Source organism: Rutidosis leptorrhynchoides, unplaced genomic scaffold (assembly GCF_046630445.1).
Source record: "Rutidosis leptorrhynchoides isolate AG116_Rl617_1_P2 unplaced genomic scaffold, CSIRO_AGI_Rlap_v1 contig263, whole genome shotgun sequence".
Taxonomy (NCBI): Eukaryota; Viridiplantae; Streptophyta; class Magnoliopsida; order Asterales; family Asteraceae; genus Rutidosis; species Rutidosis leptorrhynchoides.
Genome location: NW_027266510.1, coordinates 27,694 through 43,084, shown reverse-complemented (window position 1 = coordinate 43,084; position 15,391 = coordinate 27,694). Strand labels below are relative to the sequence as shown.

Below are 15,391 nucleotides of genomic sequence, written 5' to 3'. Positions count from 1 at the left end.
AATTTAAGAAAGATACTATTTTTCAAGTCTTAAGATATGATCAATAAGGATTTCACAATAGGCGACAACAATGTAACAACAGACTCGAAACAAAAATTTCAGCTAGCTACACACAGTCCGTGAAGATAATCAAAAGCTGATCTGTTTTCCGTACTACCACAATTTCCGACACAATATGTAGTATTACCTAAAGCTAAGTAGATGGTGATATTATCAGAGTGACACATCCTATTCAAAATGAATAGTCATTCAAGTCTGATTTTGACTCTTTCATTTCCATGTCAGCCAAGCAGTCTTCGGCAGTAAGAGGAGGAAGTTGTCTTGTCTTGCGTCTCAGATTATGTTTGTGCCAATCACTCTCGCAGTGTTCCCTTAACTCCTTGGCATCCCCGACAATTGCTTTGCAAGTTGTGCATTTGCTTTGCTTTGCCTCTCCAGAAGCATTCCCCTTTTCTGTTGAAATGGCTTGGTTCTGAATCCTCTCACTTAAATCGGCCACAGGATCATCGATTTCTTTGTCGCCCCGGTCGCGGTGCAATGCAAACTCATTGAAATCATCGTAATTGTCCACTTGTGTATCTCCTTCTGCATTTACAGAGACTGCAAGTATTTCCAACTTTCCCTGTAAATTCCTCACCAGGACATCACAGTCACGGAAGCTTCCTGGCTCCAGTTCACAAATCTGCAATTCAATAAATAAAAATGATCAATACTCATGCAAAGGACCAAAATCAATTTCCTGTTCTGTTCAAACATAGGTCAACAATCATGGCGTTTCCTCGTTCTTCAATTCACAAAGCCTTTGTACTGACTTCCAAACGAATGGAAAAAGTGCAACACTAAGCTGGAAACTTACAACAGATTGCTGACTTCCAGATTCATCTTTCGATACAATGTCAGCATTCCAAGCGTTTAGCTTTTCCTTAAGAGCAGAAAGATTTTGCTCAGGGACTGTGAGTTTAATTCTCATCGGGGATCGTTTTATAGGAAATTGTTTCTGAAGCTCTCGAATAACTTCTAGTGCCTGCAAAAGACAGTTCATCAGATAGAGAACATAAAGTCTGGTGCAAATGGTATGACCTCAATTAATAGAACACGGCACATCCAACCATCTTAGTAGTTTTCTGTTTTCCCATAACAAGTACAAATTAAAACTTCAATGAATAAATTGTGTATGATAATTCATAGTGGATTGTTATTTTAAGCAACGAGACTTGCAAACAAACTACTTGTTACAAAGTTGAGAATGATAGTTAGAAATATCATCTTACATCAAAGCAGTTGAATATAAATCTAGAAACGCAAGATACCTGTTTCTTTGAGCTGCTATGAGGATCGACAGCAAAATGAATTTCATGCATTAGCCGCTCTATCATGCTGATAGTATAAGGGTGTTTAGTCTCAGGATTGACGGTCTTCTGCATGACAATGGTTGCTATATCCCGGAACTGACTCGATAACTGCGATTCCCTTTCCTTCCCAGCAACCTGAAGCTCGCCTTTCTCCAAAATCTAACACCACCAGCAGGAGTGTTAAAACACACAAGCAGAATTAATAATAAGGTTAAGAACTTAGAACACAGACTGACCTCCAAGCATATTTTGGTCTGGTCATCTGTTCCAAAAGTTTTGATCAAATCTTTCGACTTAGCAAGGACTCCTTTTGAGACGTTAGTGTAAACGGTATGAGACTGCAGAACCTCATCCAAATCTTTCTCTCTGTTTCACAAAATACAAAGCATTTGCTTATTACTATTATAAACTGTCTGTATCCAAAAATTCCCAAACACAGCGCAAACAAATAATTTCCAAAATCAATCTAATCAAAACGTCATCAATAACAAATTTAAGCATGTCGATAGCTCCCAACAATTCTCAGCACGAACATAATTAACAAAAAGTCAAAAACAATGCCAGAACCAGGTGCACCGTAAATCGAATACATTAACAAACGTTCGATTATATCCAAACATGATTGAAAACGCACCATATGCTAGCAATTGATTTTCATTTGGATTACTAAGAAAGCAAAACTTACACGTGCGATCGCCATGAAAGGACCTTGTTCTTATAGCAAGCGATTTCAAAGCGAACGCCGTGCTTCTTAAGACGAACTACAGCTACGTTCGTCAACCTCTTTTGGCCTACCGGCTGAACAAGCGTCTTCGACATTTTTTCCCTTCTAGCTCCTTCTTTGCTGATTGATTTACAGAGTCACACACAGCTTACGAAATGGAGGGAGTATATATTAATTAGGTTGTTTGTTTGCGTGTGTTAGAAACAAAACGGGTCGGATCCAGATAATAAACCGCCACTACTAGGCCCAAAGAATCTTAAACTTGGACCAAATGAGAACAGAATTTGGGCCTTTAGGCAAGGCCCATGTTTGACAGGTTCAGACTTTGACCATTTTCTAATCGAATTGATTATAATCAAACTGAATCGATTCGATTAAATCGGTCCAAGGCCCTTCCCTCCAAACGGGCCGTTGACAAGCTTTGCGACTAATCTAGACTTTGAAATCCATTTTTCACTATAACGACGAACTTATTTGTCTCTGCTATTGACAGCACAACAGCTTGGTAGCTGCAAATGCAATTGTAAACACCAGAGAGAAGAGAAACCACCGTGACTTCCGCTCGTTGAGGCGCCGATTAAGGTAGAAAAGCTAAGATCAGAAAATAAAATTAAGCTCAGTTTTGGATGTCAATTGTTTTTAGTTGAGAATTTGAAGTTATTTTGATCATTGTCTAATCCAAAACTAGTTGTTTGTTATTCCCGTCGGAGGCTATGCTAATTGGAGTATTTCGTTGATATTCAGATTTCAATTGCTGGAGTTGGAGTAGAAGCAACAGAAGGAAGAAAATGTCGGCGACACGAGAGAGATCCAGACGTGTAGCTCTACCTCCTGCTCAACTTGTACAACCATACTTAACTTCTACTCTTTTCGTCTCCTTTTTTCCAAATTATGTTTTTTCTTTTTTTTGAAAAATTGTGTGATTTCCTCATCTTCTTCAAGTATAATCGTAAACGATTGGTCGCTGAGAATCGGACGGAAAATAAGGAACTCTTTTTGATACTCAAAACTGATATGAATTATGGGATTAATGTATTTATATGGATGTTTGTAATAAAATAAATGATGATCCTAATGTTGTTGCTTTTTGGTTCTAGAATATTGAAAAATTGGAGAAGGTTATAGAGGAGGGCAACTACTATGGAGCACAGCAGATGTACAAGTCTAGCAGTGTGCGGTATGCCAGCGTCTATTATGTCATTTTTTTGGGCTCAGAATTCAGTACCGATTGTTTTTAACGTCTGTGCCACATGCAATTTCCTTATTGTCTTGTTTTCCTTTCTATGCCCTAATTAAGGCCCACGAGGAACACAAAAATATGTAGATTGATTCATGATGAACTCAAACTTTCTTCCTTCGAGTATGTGGTTCTGTTTTCTGCCTTTAAATCTATGCTTGTTGATTCACAAGAACGTGTTGTGCAATGGCATGCATGATAGCATAATTTTTTGGATTGGAGTATCTGAGTGTTACTCCCCAAACTATATAATTTCTATATGTAAATTGGCTCTCTGTGGATTGTCCAAATTCTTGTGATAAAGGCAGTTATCCTAATATATCAATGTTTACGTACTGGTTTCAATGGATACAAATTAAGCGCTTTCTTTTCTCTATAATTTTCGTAGCCTATCATTTGTAAATCTCTAAGTCTTAATTTTTCCTCATCACAGATATATAATGGCTCAGAGATTCTCTGATGCGTTGGATCTCCTTCATTCAGGTGCATGTCTCCAGTTCAAGCATAATCAGGTTCACACCTTCTACTCTACAATTTCTCTTAAGATGATTGTTATTTCAATAATCTTTCAGTGGAGTATAAGTACCGCGAAGTTTATCAAGTATTCGATGTTGATGTATGAACACAACATATTTTCAGGTTACTTGTGGGGCAGAACTTGCTGTGTTGTATGTGGATACTCTCACTAAAGCAAAAATACCTTATGATGATAATTCCCTCGGTGAGTTCATGCCTTTTGATTTACATTTAGGGTAGACAGTTATTTCGAATACCTTTTAACCTTTTTACTCTTAATTAACGCCTACTGACTTCAATTGCTATTGTTTGTTTTATATGTATTGAAATATTTTAATGCTTCAGATATCATTCCCTTCTCATGGCTTCATTTTCTTCATTTTTTAATTATATTATAAACCGTTAATTAATTTCCTTATGATAAACATCAATCTCAGACAGTCTCAGGAAAATATACGAGACGATCCCCCAGGTTCCCGTGCCACAACACTTGGGAGCAGATGATGATGTAGAAAAACTAGCTGAAGCCCTTACAGCAGCAAAAATGCGTGCTGAGTCCTGCTCTTCATTCTTAAAAGCTGCTATTAAGTATGACATCATAGTCTCTTGGTGATATGACCCTAAAAGTACTCGTCTATTATGATTTTCGTTCTTCAAACTGTGAATGTTGCTTATTATGAATATGCTTTATCTGCACATTTATATGCCCACGTTGCTTTTTTCAGACGCTCATAGTCAATACTGTCTTTTTCTCCCAATATTTTCAGTGTGACATTTCTGTCGGTTTTCTGGTCTGTGTTCTAGAATATTGACTGTGAAGTTGTTTCTTTTAAAACCATTTGAAATTACTTTAGGCTTGTCATATTGTGGGGAGTTGACATGCGGCAGAGTCCCCGTTATGTTATGCTCATCTAAATCTAATGCCTATGGATATAGATTTTTTACAAGGGAGAATGTAAATGTTTTTGTTTGCAAAAGAAAATTCGAAAAATGTAGGAAGTTGTAGAGTAATTGTGTCCTTTCTACCCATGTAGAATATATTTTACTCATATTTGTTTATTTTTTTCAGATGGTCTGCGGAGTCTGGCGCTCCCAGGAATGGGTCTCCACAATTACATTCTATGCTAGCACAATACCTGTACTCTCAATCACCAGAGTTGGTATGAATACCAATAGTAACATGTTTAGGTGTTTCACTGTCATTAATTTCAGACTTAGATGAGCTCATTGATTCTTACTGCCTTGTCACAATTTGGACTGTAAACTTGTGTTTGTTTTTGATGGAAAAATGAAAGAAGCCTAGTTTATTTTTTAAACGCAATCTTAAGGTCCATCACTTTACAAACCGCATAAATGATTGGCTGATAACTGAATCCAATGCTCTTGTTATCTTCTTGTTGTTAATAAGTAATCTGCAGTTCGCTTAAGTTGCTTTTGTGCAAATTTTTTTTCATATCATTTCAGGACCTGGCTAAAGTTTCATATCATTTTGTTAGAGGAAATGACCCAGAGAAGTTTTCTTCAACTTTACTCGATTTCATGGGCAAGGTGAGTCTTTATTTCCTTTAGTCATTCCATCCAACCATGGAAAAATTTATTTGTAAATTACTTGGTGAGCTTGGTTGAACTGCTGGATTCATTCTTGATGTAGTGTTATCCTGGTGAAGATGATTTGGCCATTGCACGGGCTATTTTGATGTAAGTATGAAAATTTTCTCAAACTTTGGGCAGTTCGCAGAAGAAATTAGCCTCTGGAATCTGGATTATAATTTTCAATAGGAAGTTCAGTCCATGTGTCAGATTTTTCTCACTAGTCATTGAGTAGTTGTTTTCTTATTTAGGCCACCACCTTCCAAATTGCTTCAATTATAGCTTGGATTTTAGGAAATGGTAACGAAATGTGGGAATAGTCTATTTTGAGGAATTTGAGGGTTACAATTTGAGGCAAATTTCCAAGTTCTCGTGCTTTCTGCAGAAATGTTCTCACTGGTTGAACCATGTATGTAATTGCTGTTAGGAGTGTGTGGAAGTTCAAATACATAGAGGAATGCTTTATATGAATATTCGCATACTTCCTTCATCATGATTCTCATATGTTGAGTATTATATTCATCGATCCTTCATATAGGGAAGTAAAAGTTCTAGTTAACCTTTAACCGAGGTCATAAATCATGATACTTGTGAAATAATATATCCTTTTTTGTTTTTGGATGGTAGGTATTTGGCTATGGGTAATTTGAGGGATGCTAATTATCTTTTGGATGAGGTGAAGAAGCACATGGAGGCTAATGGGCTTGAGTTTTCTGAATCCGATCTGGTTGAATTCGTTCGTTATCTCTTGCCAACGTAAGTGGAATCTCATTTACTTCCCGTCAAGTCACTCGAATGTGCTGTTCCAATTTTTAAAGAAGTCATGTAGAAGTTGACTGTGTTCTTTCTTTTTCAACATGTAGGTTGCAGAGAGATGCTTTGCCTCTTCTCGAAAAGTTGAGAAAAGTATACAAATCAAGAATAGACAGGGATCCTTCATTCAACGAGGTATGCATCATTAGCCTTGTACTTGTTTTTATGTTTGTTCATAATTTGACTTGATAATTCTTAATTCTATTTTACTTTTTTCTTCCTCTTCTTTGTTTTGTAAAATGATGTTTCTAACTGATACTCAATCAGACCAATAAGATGTCATATTGGAGTTGTTTGCCGATTTTTAAACTGACTGACACAGAAAGTTCATGCTTAGTTGCTAGATGAAATAGCTGAGAAGTTCTATGGAGTACGTCGTAAAAACCCTCTCCAAGGCATGTTTGGTGATATCTTCAAGGTGATTACACATTGTTTCACTGATAAATCTATCCTTGTGTGAGCTCTTTTACACAGTTCATCTCAGTCAAACTTTAATACGGTTGACATTTTTCTGTGCAGATGATGGTCTGAATATCCAGTGGTGGAGCCACATTCATAAAAATTTGGAAAAGAAAAAAACGTTTTGCATTTGTTTTGGATATATAAGTTCATCGTTTTAAATGTCTTTTTACAATTTCATGCGCAATTTTTTTTTCCATATGTATTCTTTTTCCTTTTTTTGTTTGAAAGGCCATATGTATATTCTTTTTAATCGACTCTTTCATGCAATTACATGTTAATTATTCTACATAACTATATTTAATTGAAAGGTTGATTCAAATATTATTTTTGTAAGTAATGAGTTGCTTGAGAGATGCGTCCGAGGTAAACGTCTCTAAATAAGTGTCACATTTTCTATACAACAATATAACAATTTGTATAAAAAATATGACATTTAATTATCAAGAGAGTAGTATTAAACTGCAGCAAAAGTCAGGAGTAATAAAATTAGTAATTATGTAGTTGATTAATTAATTTCTATGGCCTGATGGTGCGATTTTTTCTCTTTCGAAAAGTTGGGTATACGACTCATAAAGCGAATATTGGGTTGTTCCTAATAGATGGGCGTGTAAAAAAATTTCAAGACAGCGCTATATTGTAACAGAACACGGCAACGTTTTTTCTTACACATTGCCCGATCGATCAATTCATCAAGGTGGCTTCCGAAATTGCGACAGCAGAGACTAAATATAATCGAAGCAGAACATTGAGGACTATCCTGTCAAAAAATCTAAATGTCAAATACCCAAATGTACACTTTGGCCGTATACGTAATACATATATACGTATATATTCTTTTTTATGTATTTCCTATTTAACCCTCTGATGAACAAGGCCGTCTTCTTCCTTTGTGTATCGCGAGCGTACTGAATAAGAAAAAGATGGCGTCTCCAGAACATGGTAACGCCGCATCAACGACAACGACAGAGGAAGAAGACGACAATAAATCCCCTAAAAGCAAATTCTACGATATCTATGGACCCCAAGTACTACTACTCTCCCTCCCTCTCTCTGTCTGGTTTATTTTTATGTGAACTTGACCTTCAACTTCCATGGATTTTCTTTATTTTTCTTTTAGCTTCAGCTTTCTACGTTCCCATTGAGCTTAATTTGAGACCCAGTAGTGAAAACAAGCTTAATTTTACTTCTCAATAGCTGGAGGGCTTTAAAAACGAAACCTTTATTAGTTTCTTTTGATTGAATTGCATCTTTTTTTGTTTGGGCAGGCATTAGCTGAGGTTTTTTTCAAAATGCCAGAAGCTAATTCTACTTTGAACTTGCAAGTAAGTTGCTGTTTTCCATTAACACTATCAGGGTTCATTATTGAATTCGCTCATCTTCATGCATTTTTTAATAAACGAGGTTTAATTAACTCCGAGTTTTGAAATAGGATGTTCAAGGACTTGTAACTTGGGTGCTTGCTGATGGGTTCATGCCACCCTGGGTTTTCATTAAGGTTTGTAGTTTATGCCGTTCGTTTTCTTTGGTATAGGAAGGAATAATTCATTGTGTTTGAATATGAGATGGTGATGTGTGTTTTGCAGAACAAACCTTTGATCCCAAAAGTCGTCATGCTTTACATCCCCGGTTTGGATGGAGCTTTGTACTTGTCACAGACTAAATTACTTTCTGGTTTTAAACAATGCTGCGGCAATCCCAAGGCACTTTTGGCTCTTAGGTTGGTTCATCATATGGATTTCTATTGAACATTACTTGACGTGAATTCTAGTATGTAATCTTACGCTTTGAGTTATTTGTTCTATGCTAGCTGTTTATCAGATCGAATGCACACAATAGATGCTCTCCTAACATGCAAGTTGAAGAGGAAGAGAAAAGAAATTGATTCACAAAAGAGTAATGAGACCTCTGAACAAGGTATTTCACTTGCTTTGCACTCTAATTGTTGAGCAACACATGATTATGATGATCCTGAGAAACTATGTGCCTTTTTGGGTCACCTCTGTGACTATTTTCTGAAATAAGAAAGCCACGTCTTCATTTTGCAGAACTATCTAACTCAGGAAACTTCAGTGAGTTGTTTGAGGATTTCTCAAAAGATTTACCTTTCCCTGTTTCGTATTATACCCTTACTGCTAAAGAACTGGAAGATAATGGATATTGCCTCAACCAACCAGGTCATAAAACTTCACAATTTTTTTCTTTTGTCCCCGACTAGTTTAATTGCCAGTGTCACTGTTCATTGTTTTGTAGTTTCATGATTTCTTGTTCTATTTGGTTCAGGGTTTCTTACTACCCTTCCCTCTCCTTCTGGTTCACCTCCCAATGAAATCTTGGCACTTGATTGCGAGATGGTAAGTCCATCGCTGCCTATGAATTGTAAATAGTAGCATGTTGAACTTTGTAATGAAATGTCTGGAAGCTTATTTATCTACTCCTAACTTCATTTTTTATTTTTATTTACTCCTACCTTATTTATCAATTTCTAACGAGGAATTTGTACTCATGTTTTTGGGGTTAGTGCATCACCAAAGAGGGATTTGAGCTCACAAGAGTGACTATGGTGAACATAAAAGGCGAGGTATGTTCTAATGTGTGTTTTAGTTTTTATTTGGCAAGATGCATCAGAACTTGGTGTGTGTGTGTGTGTCTCGTATCAATCAGCTCGTGAACGTTTATTGAATTGTTGGACCTTTTCCAGGTCGTGTTGGATAAATTAGTTAAACCGTCGAATGCAATCACTGATTACAATACCAGGTAATCATTTTTTTCCATGAAAAGCTTGGTTGTAATAGTTGCTCTTAGTGTTATTATTCAATTGAAATCGTCCTTGCCGATTGTACAGATTTAGTGGAATCACGCCTCAGATGTTGGATGGAGTGACGACACATCTGAAAGATGTTCAGGTTCTTTCCTCTGTTTCTCTCACATTTTTCGTCTCTGTCCCCATACTTCTGCTTTAAATTTTTATTGTTTCTGATCAATTTATTTACGGTTTATTGCTCTCTTCAGGAAGATTTTCTGAAGCTGGTTTTCAAAGAGACAACCCTTGTCGGGCATTCCCTAGAGAACGACTTGCTAGCTTTGAAAATCTCACACAATACAGTAATAGACACTGCATTATTATACAAGCATCCTAGAGGTAGATCTTATAAAACTGCTCTTCGTGTACTTGCCAAGAGATTTTTACAGAAAGAGATACAACAGTCAGGAAATGGGCATGATAGTGCCGAAGATGCGAGGAGTGCTTTGGAACTGGCATTGTTAAAAATTAGAAATGGTGTGTATTCCCTGAACATGTTGCGAAACATTTAAATTCAAGAAAGATGTAAATCCATTTCAAAGCATTTAGATGCAAATAATGTGTCCCTCATTGTGCTTTGTAGGACCTGATTTCGGCGCTCCTCCTTCCTTCATGCGAAGAAAGCTCCTTAGTGTTCTGAGCGATAATGGCAAAATTGCATCTTTCATTGATGATCCTTTAATTGTGAAACGATATGCGTCCGATTCATCTCATGCTTTCCCTGTATGCTCCGATGATGAAGCATTTACAAAGGCTAAAAAGGAGGTATAGTTGTATGGATTATTTAACTTTGCTTCTAAACCGCTTAGATTTTCCAGCTTCCTGACATTTGTTAGTCATTTTAGGTAAGGAATGACCGAATACACTTTGTGTGGACGCACTTCTCAGAATTGAATTCATATTACGAGAAACAAGCAGAGGATGAAGCCAAGTTGAATGCGAAAGTTGCAGAGCTGATATCGTTACAAACATGTCAGAAGAAGCCTAACAATAAAAAAAGTGTGAAAGCTTGCATTTCACCTGAACTGAAAGAAGTTCTTACACGTGTAAATACTAGAGTCAGTAGTCTCTATGCCTTGTTGCCTAGTAATGCCATGCTTATAGTATGTACAGGACATGGTGACATAGCTTCCGTTCACAGGTAATTAGATAAGTAAGTAAAAGTTGCAAAATTTGTGATTTATATTATATCATTTTCACTAAATGTCATCTTCTCTTCTCTTTTTTTTGTTATTGGGCGGAAGATTGCGGAAAATGTTGGCAGAGCAGAGTGATACGAAAAGTCCTCGTGAGGAGATTGTCAAGGCCCTGGAAGAGTTGCAGGCTCAAGCAGAAGTTGCTTTATGTTTTGTTGGGGTGAAGCATTGAGTGAGGAGATTGTTAAGCCTTTTTTTTCCCTCAAATTTTGATGATAACTAGACATTATTCATTGTTTTATAAAGAAAATCTTGTAACGTTAGGAATTTTAACAACTGGTAATAGATGGAAGAGAAAAGTTTGTTACAATCTATTAGTCATTCATGTTAGTAGTTGTTAATGACGTGTGTTATCCTTTGTGTGACAAGGTGTCAACGTTACATATCGACCATCGAGCATTTTACATTACGATACACTATTAGTGTTTATAGATAATGTGTATATAACCTACAGCACGTTACAATATATACGGTACAAAAATCTGAAAAACCAAATCTGAAAAATGTTGTGCTTTATGACAACACCTAAAGAAGTTAAGGACATTATTAGTGGAAAGAGAGCCAGATAAAGTAAACAGAAGATAACATGAGCGAGCTATGGAAACATAACAAATGCACAATCCGTTAGATAATTAGCAGTACAACTGATAGATGTTACATGAGCATATAGCATTCAACACAAAACTAAACAATCCTTCCCTTTGTCTTCCTTGAATAACACAACGACACAAAGTAGAAGACAAAAGTTGTTATTACCACACAAAATCAATAAATTATTACCTCCATGTGGAGGCAACAATCAAGCTTTTGTCTTCCCAGCCAAAGTGAAGAGCTCCCAAATCCTGCTTCAACTTGTACCTGTCACAATACTGAGTAATGAGATCCCTGATCATGTCAACCACGTTTTTCGTCCACGGCTGTGAAGTGAATCCAGCCATTGTCATCCTTGCCCTCCATTTCCCAGCAACTTCATACCTCTCAATTCTCTCTTCCCCTTCACAAGCCACAATGTTCACTATATCTCGAGCCAGACATTGTTTCTCAACATTCATCCTGTCCTGACTTTCTCTCGGCAGAGTCGCGTCCAGAGAATTGAAAACCGTCGAGTAATAGTTGTAGGCCTCAATGAACCTCGGGAAAAATGGCGCAGTATTTGTGTTCACATCTTGCTCGACAACCGTAACAAGTTTCGGTTTCAAGCTTTTCACCAACCGGAGAAGTTGATCTCTTTCGTTTACTGTCGAAACACTCTCGTCAGGCATGTGGTGTAGCTGGAAAGCAAAGTTGACGACTAATGCCTCCCCTGGCCTACAGTCGAGCATTGACGGAGTAACAATGGAGGTTTTCGAGGGGACAGCTTGGAACTCAAACTCTACTCCAAGTTGTTCGGCTAACTTCTCGAGTCTCATACCGATAAGTCTAAGCCCGCCAACAGGTCGCTGAACGGAATCAGGGTCATCAACTCCTGTAAGTCTTAGGTGGGGTCGGTTACCAGGTTGAGTAGCAATTGTTTGGATAAGCTGAATGTATTGACTGCCTTGGCTTATGTCAAAATCTATTATATGTACTCTCTTTTCACCTTTAAAAGCCTCTATAATGGCACCATTTGCAGCCATGAACCCGAATTTAAAACAAGGGCATACTTCGAAAAGGATCTGCATTGCAGCAAGCCTATCCAAAGAAGGTGGTTCTTTGCATTTGAGAGCTTTATAGATATACTTCCCCGAGGCAGCCATTCGAGCAGCGAGGCCTTCCGTCATGTAAGCAGCGATTCTTAGCTGAGGATCTCCTTGAATCGAGACAATCTGACGGACCTCATTTAATATGGATAATGCTTCTTCGTGATTTCCTTCTGATACTGCACTGGCACACTCCATCAGCATTTCTCTAGGATTCTTAGATGATGTTTCTTTGGTGGTGCTGAGGTTAGAACCTAATGATAAAGAAGACTCGTCGTCGTCGTTAAGTGGGCTAGACCATTCAGCATCGACATCCATGCTTTGATAATCTTGGTCGAAATTGACGTCATTGTCAGCAAGTAAGGCTCTCTCCAGTTCTTGAAGCTTTAATCGCATCTCATTCTCATCGTAGCCCCCGCCTTCTGAATCAAAATTGGAAGGATACCGGAGAGAGTCGAAAGAAGCTCCTGAGATGCTTGGTGGGTGGATAAGTTCTTCTGATGGGGAGTCGGTGAAGTATTTGTCGATGGAGTAAGAGTCAGAATCATTGTTTTCCTTCAATGAGTAGGACTTTGGGTTTCTACATGACGTTGCTGAGTGCTCCACAGGCCTAACTAAAGACATGGTTGTGATTTCTGCTAGCGCTGCTTCAAACTCATATACTATGGCCTTTTTCACTTGCAACAAATACGAGACATGTCTTTCTTTAATCAGACAAACTTCTGCTCCTTCTGGACAAATTATCTGAAAGATTTCATAGTTATCAAGTGTTAGTTCAGCTGAAAGATATCAGTAACTGAATCAAAATTCATGCTCTAATGATGTTTGAGATTGAGTCAAACTTCAACATTTTTAAAATTGGTCAGTGATCATATGAGTAAAATCCTCAACTTAGGTTTGAGTATTGACAAAGTACATCAAAATTTAAAACCAGAGGATGGTGTGCAAAAACCATAATCAAATGCAAGATTTTTATAAGTTGAGAAAAAAAAAGCAGACAGAATGATTATTTTGTGGCCACAATCTATCTAGCTCTCTGCCTAGGTAGATGAACAAACCAATATCAGCAAGGGCAAGAAAAAATCAATACTCAGAGTCAGACATGATTGATCAAGGCAAAATTATATCATCACACAATAGCAAAGTCAAATTCTTAATTATTGTTATCCTGAACTGGTAACAAATAACCTTACCTGATGCAAAAAAGAGAGGGATTGAACTTAAAATCAGAGTCAAACCCTGCAATTAAGTGAACAAAACCCTCAGACTTGGCTAAGAAAGAAGATAAATCTCCATTAACATAGGCTTTGATTGAGAGCTTTTGACCATATGAATAGTACTCAAGAACAAATATTAAAGCAACCCCACTTTATAAAAGAAAAATCTTTTGTTTATAAAGAAGTTGGGTGCAGTTGAAAAGCAAAACTAATAAAATAAAAAATCTAAGTTGATGGGAAAGATTTTCGATCTTGAACAAACCCTAATACAAAGAAATAACTTTCCAAGAATTTTAAACAAGGACAAAGAAAGAAGAGAGGAACTAACAACAGCTTGTTCCTTTGAAGAGAGAGTGCTTTTCTTTGTCTTCTAGATGTTCTCTTCTCTTACTTATTGGTTATGTATGTTTAAGCTTACTGTATTTCCCAACCATTGACATATGCAACAAACAAACATGTCTCTGATCTGAGAAAAATAGGACTCAGAGTGGTTGACAGAACAAAATGTTGTCAAGCTCTGTATGATGGTCCACAAAACTAAAGAATGCTTTATTTATCCCTTAAATTAGATTTGTTATACAATCTAATCTTGGATTATGTTCTGAGTCATAGGTCCAATTCCAAATAAATATTTAGTTGGATAATGTTTTCAATTATGCTAATTTAACAACTAACAAGTAGTGATTTCACCCTTTTTATCCTAAAAGTAATATAGTAGATAATTGTTTTTATTTTAAAAATAAAATTTCCGACAGTTTTATATTAATTTCATATCTATTTCGTCAATATGTATGACGAACATGTTAGTGTCTCGGAGTTTGATCGAATTTTAAAACTTCACCAACGATTTGTGCTTCTACGATCTGCGTTGAACTACAAAGTTCGCATCGAGATCGTAAACCAAGGCGTGCGTTTTGTACTAAATATTTCATTGAGATTGTATAGTCTCATATTTGACAAGAAAAGGGAGGGTGGGAGTTAAAAGATGCCAACTTTTGACAAACAACATTTTACCAAGTGTGAAATGAATCAAACTAAAGCTATATAGATGGATGAGAGACAAAGCAATAGTGGGAATTAGGCAATGACAAAATTTGCCATATTAATAAATAAATATGGTTTTTTTCTTTTTTTTTCTTTTGTGTTTGATCGTATGTATACTACATTAGATTAATTAATTAATTAATTGTTCCAGTGCTAATCAGGCATGCTAAATGCAAAGTCTCCTAAATCTTATCCACGCGTGTTGGACTCTTGTCAAAACAAGTGTTCCTTTACAACAAAAAATAAAATAAAATTTTTTTGGAGAAAATTGAATTTTTCGTCCCAACGTTACACATTCACACCGTTTATACTCCTCATTTTGAATCGTTAGATAAATATATTCTTAACGTATATAATTTCCTGATTTTTATACCCCTCCACCGTTAATTTAATTTATATGACTAACTGTCAAACACATTATTAATAAAACGATCACACATGTCATCACACGTGTACTTTTAACCACGTAGAAAATCCTACGTGTCACGTAATTATAAAATCTAATTAAAAAAGGAAAATTAAATAGGGAAATTAATAAAAACAAAAAGAGAGGAGGAAATCGTACGTGTCACATGATTATTTAGTTTTCCTTTTTAATTTTCATTTTTTTAATTAAAATTTTTAATCACGTGACTCGTAGGATATCTACATGACTAAAAATATATATATGATGACAAGTGTCACTGTCTTATTAGTAGTTTGTGTGATAGTTTGCCACGTAAATCAAATTAACGGTCACGTAAGTCAAGTTAACAGGAAAG

The 15,391-nt window shown here is 36.5% G+C and overlaps 4 protein-coding genes across 4 annotated transcripts; 2 read left to right on the top strand and 2 right to left on the bottom strand.

Moving 5' to 3' along the window:
* Window positions 1–232: 232 nt before the first annotated feature.
* Window positions 233–2,171, bottom strand: LOC139882384 (uncharacterized). Its single transcript, XM_071866714.1, has 5 exons — window positions 2,038–2,171; window positions 1,589–1,718; window positions 1,311–1,511; window positions 857–1,024; window positions 233–682 (listed from the first exon to the last, which is right to left on the bottom strand). The coding sequence occupies exons 1-5, from the start codon at window positions 2,169–2,171 to the stop codon at window positions 233–235; spliced, it is 1,083 nt and encodes a 360-aa protein (XP_071722815.1).
* A 708-nt stretch (window positions 2,172–2,879) lies between these two features.
* Window positions 2,880–6,763, top strand: LOC139882388 (protein GET4). Its single transcript, XM_071866718.1, has 12 exons — window positions 2,880–2,918; window positions 3,174–3,253; window positions 3,747–3,825; window positions 3,953–4,034; window positions 4,267–4,417; window positions 4,899–4,989; window positions 5,294–5,377; window positions 5,481–5,527; window positions 6,047–6,175; window positions 6,283–6,367; window positions 6,570–6,650; window positions 6,752–6,763. The coding sequence occupies exons 2-12, from the start codon at window positions 3,231–3,233 to the stop codon at window positions 6,761–6,763; spliced, it is 864 nt and encodes a 287-aa protein (XP_071722819.1). The 5' UTR covers window positions 2,880–2,918; window positions 3,174–3,230.
* Window positions 6,764–7,614: 851 nt separating this feature from the next.
* On the top strand, window positions 7,615–10,862 carry LOC139882393 (small RNA degrading nuclease 5-like). The gene is made up of 14 exons (XM_071866723.1): window positions 7,615–7,719; window positions 7,960–8,016; window positions 8,124–8,189; window positions 8,278–8,411; window positions 8,502–8,608; window positions 8,740–8,868; window positions 8,975–9,045; window positions 9,213–9,272; window positions 9,393–9,448; window positions 9,537–9,597; window positions 9,704–9,971; window positions 10,078–10,259; window positions 10,340–10,635; window positions 10,739–10,862. The coding sequence occupies exons 1-14, from the start codon at window positions 7,615–7,617 to the stop codon at window positions 10,860–10,862; spliced, it is 1,716 nt and encodes a 571-aa protein (XP_071722824.1).
* Window positions 10,863–11,466: 604 nt separating this feature from the next.
* On the bottom strand, window positions 11,467–12,993 carry LOC139882383 (scarecrow-like protein 1). The gene has a single exon (XM_071866713.1). It carries the CDS (start codon window positions 12,991–12,993, stop codon window positions 11,467–11,469), a length of 1,527 nt encoding a protein of 508 aa, XP_071722814.1.
* Between the last annotated feature and the right edge of the window lie 2,398 nt (window positions 12,994–15,391).

Excerpts from the sequence above, each read along its gene's own strand:
- LOC139882384 (XM_071866714.1), bottom strand. The coding sequence starts at position 2,171 with ATGTCGAAGACGCTTGTTCAGCCGGTAGGCCAAAAGAGGTTGACGAAC. Across the intron at positions 1,719-2,037 it reads CTTTCATGGCGATCGCACGT|AGAGAAAGATTTGGATGAGG; the intron begins GTAAGTTTTGCT and ends TTTGTGAAACAG. Across the intron at positions 1,025-1,310 it reads ATAGCAGCTCAAAGAAACAG|GCACTAGAAGTTATTCGAGA; the intron begins GTATCTTGCGTT and ends TGTCTTTTGCAG.
- LOC139882388 (XM_071866718.1), top strand. The coding sequence starts at position 3,231 with ATGTACAAGTCTAGCAGTGTGCG. Across the intron at positions 4,035-4,266 it reads TTATGATGATAATTCCCTCG|ACAGTCTCAGGAAAATATAC; the intron begins GTGAGTTCATGC and ends CATCAATCTCAG. Across the intron at positions 5,378-5,480 it reads TACTCGATTTCATGGGCAAG|TGTTATCCTGGTGAAGATGA; the intron begins GTGAGTCTTTAT and ends TTCTTGATGTAG.
- LOC139882393 (XM_071866723.1), top strand. The coding sequence starts at position 7,615 with ATGGCGTCTCCAGAACATGGTAACGCCGCATCAACGACAACGACAGAG. Across the intron at positions 9,273-9,392 it reads TGGTGAACATAAAAGGCGAG|GTCGTGTTGGATAAATTAGT; the intron begins GTATGTTCTAAT and ends GACCTTTTCCAG. Across the intron at positions 10,636-10,738 it reads GACATAGCTTCCGTTCACAG|ATTGCGGAAAATGTTGGCAG; the intron begins GTAATTAGATAA and ends ATTGGGCGGAAG.
- LOC139882383 (XM_071866713.1), bottom strand. The coding sequence starts at position 12,993 with ATGTCTTTAGTTAGGCCTGTGGAGCACTCAGCAACGTCATGTAGAAAC.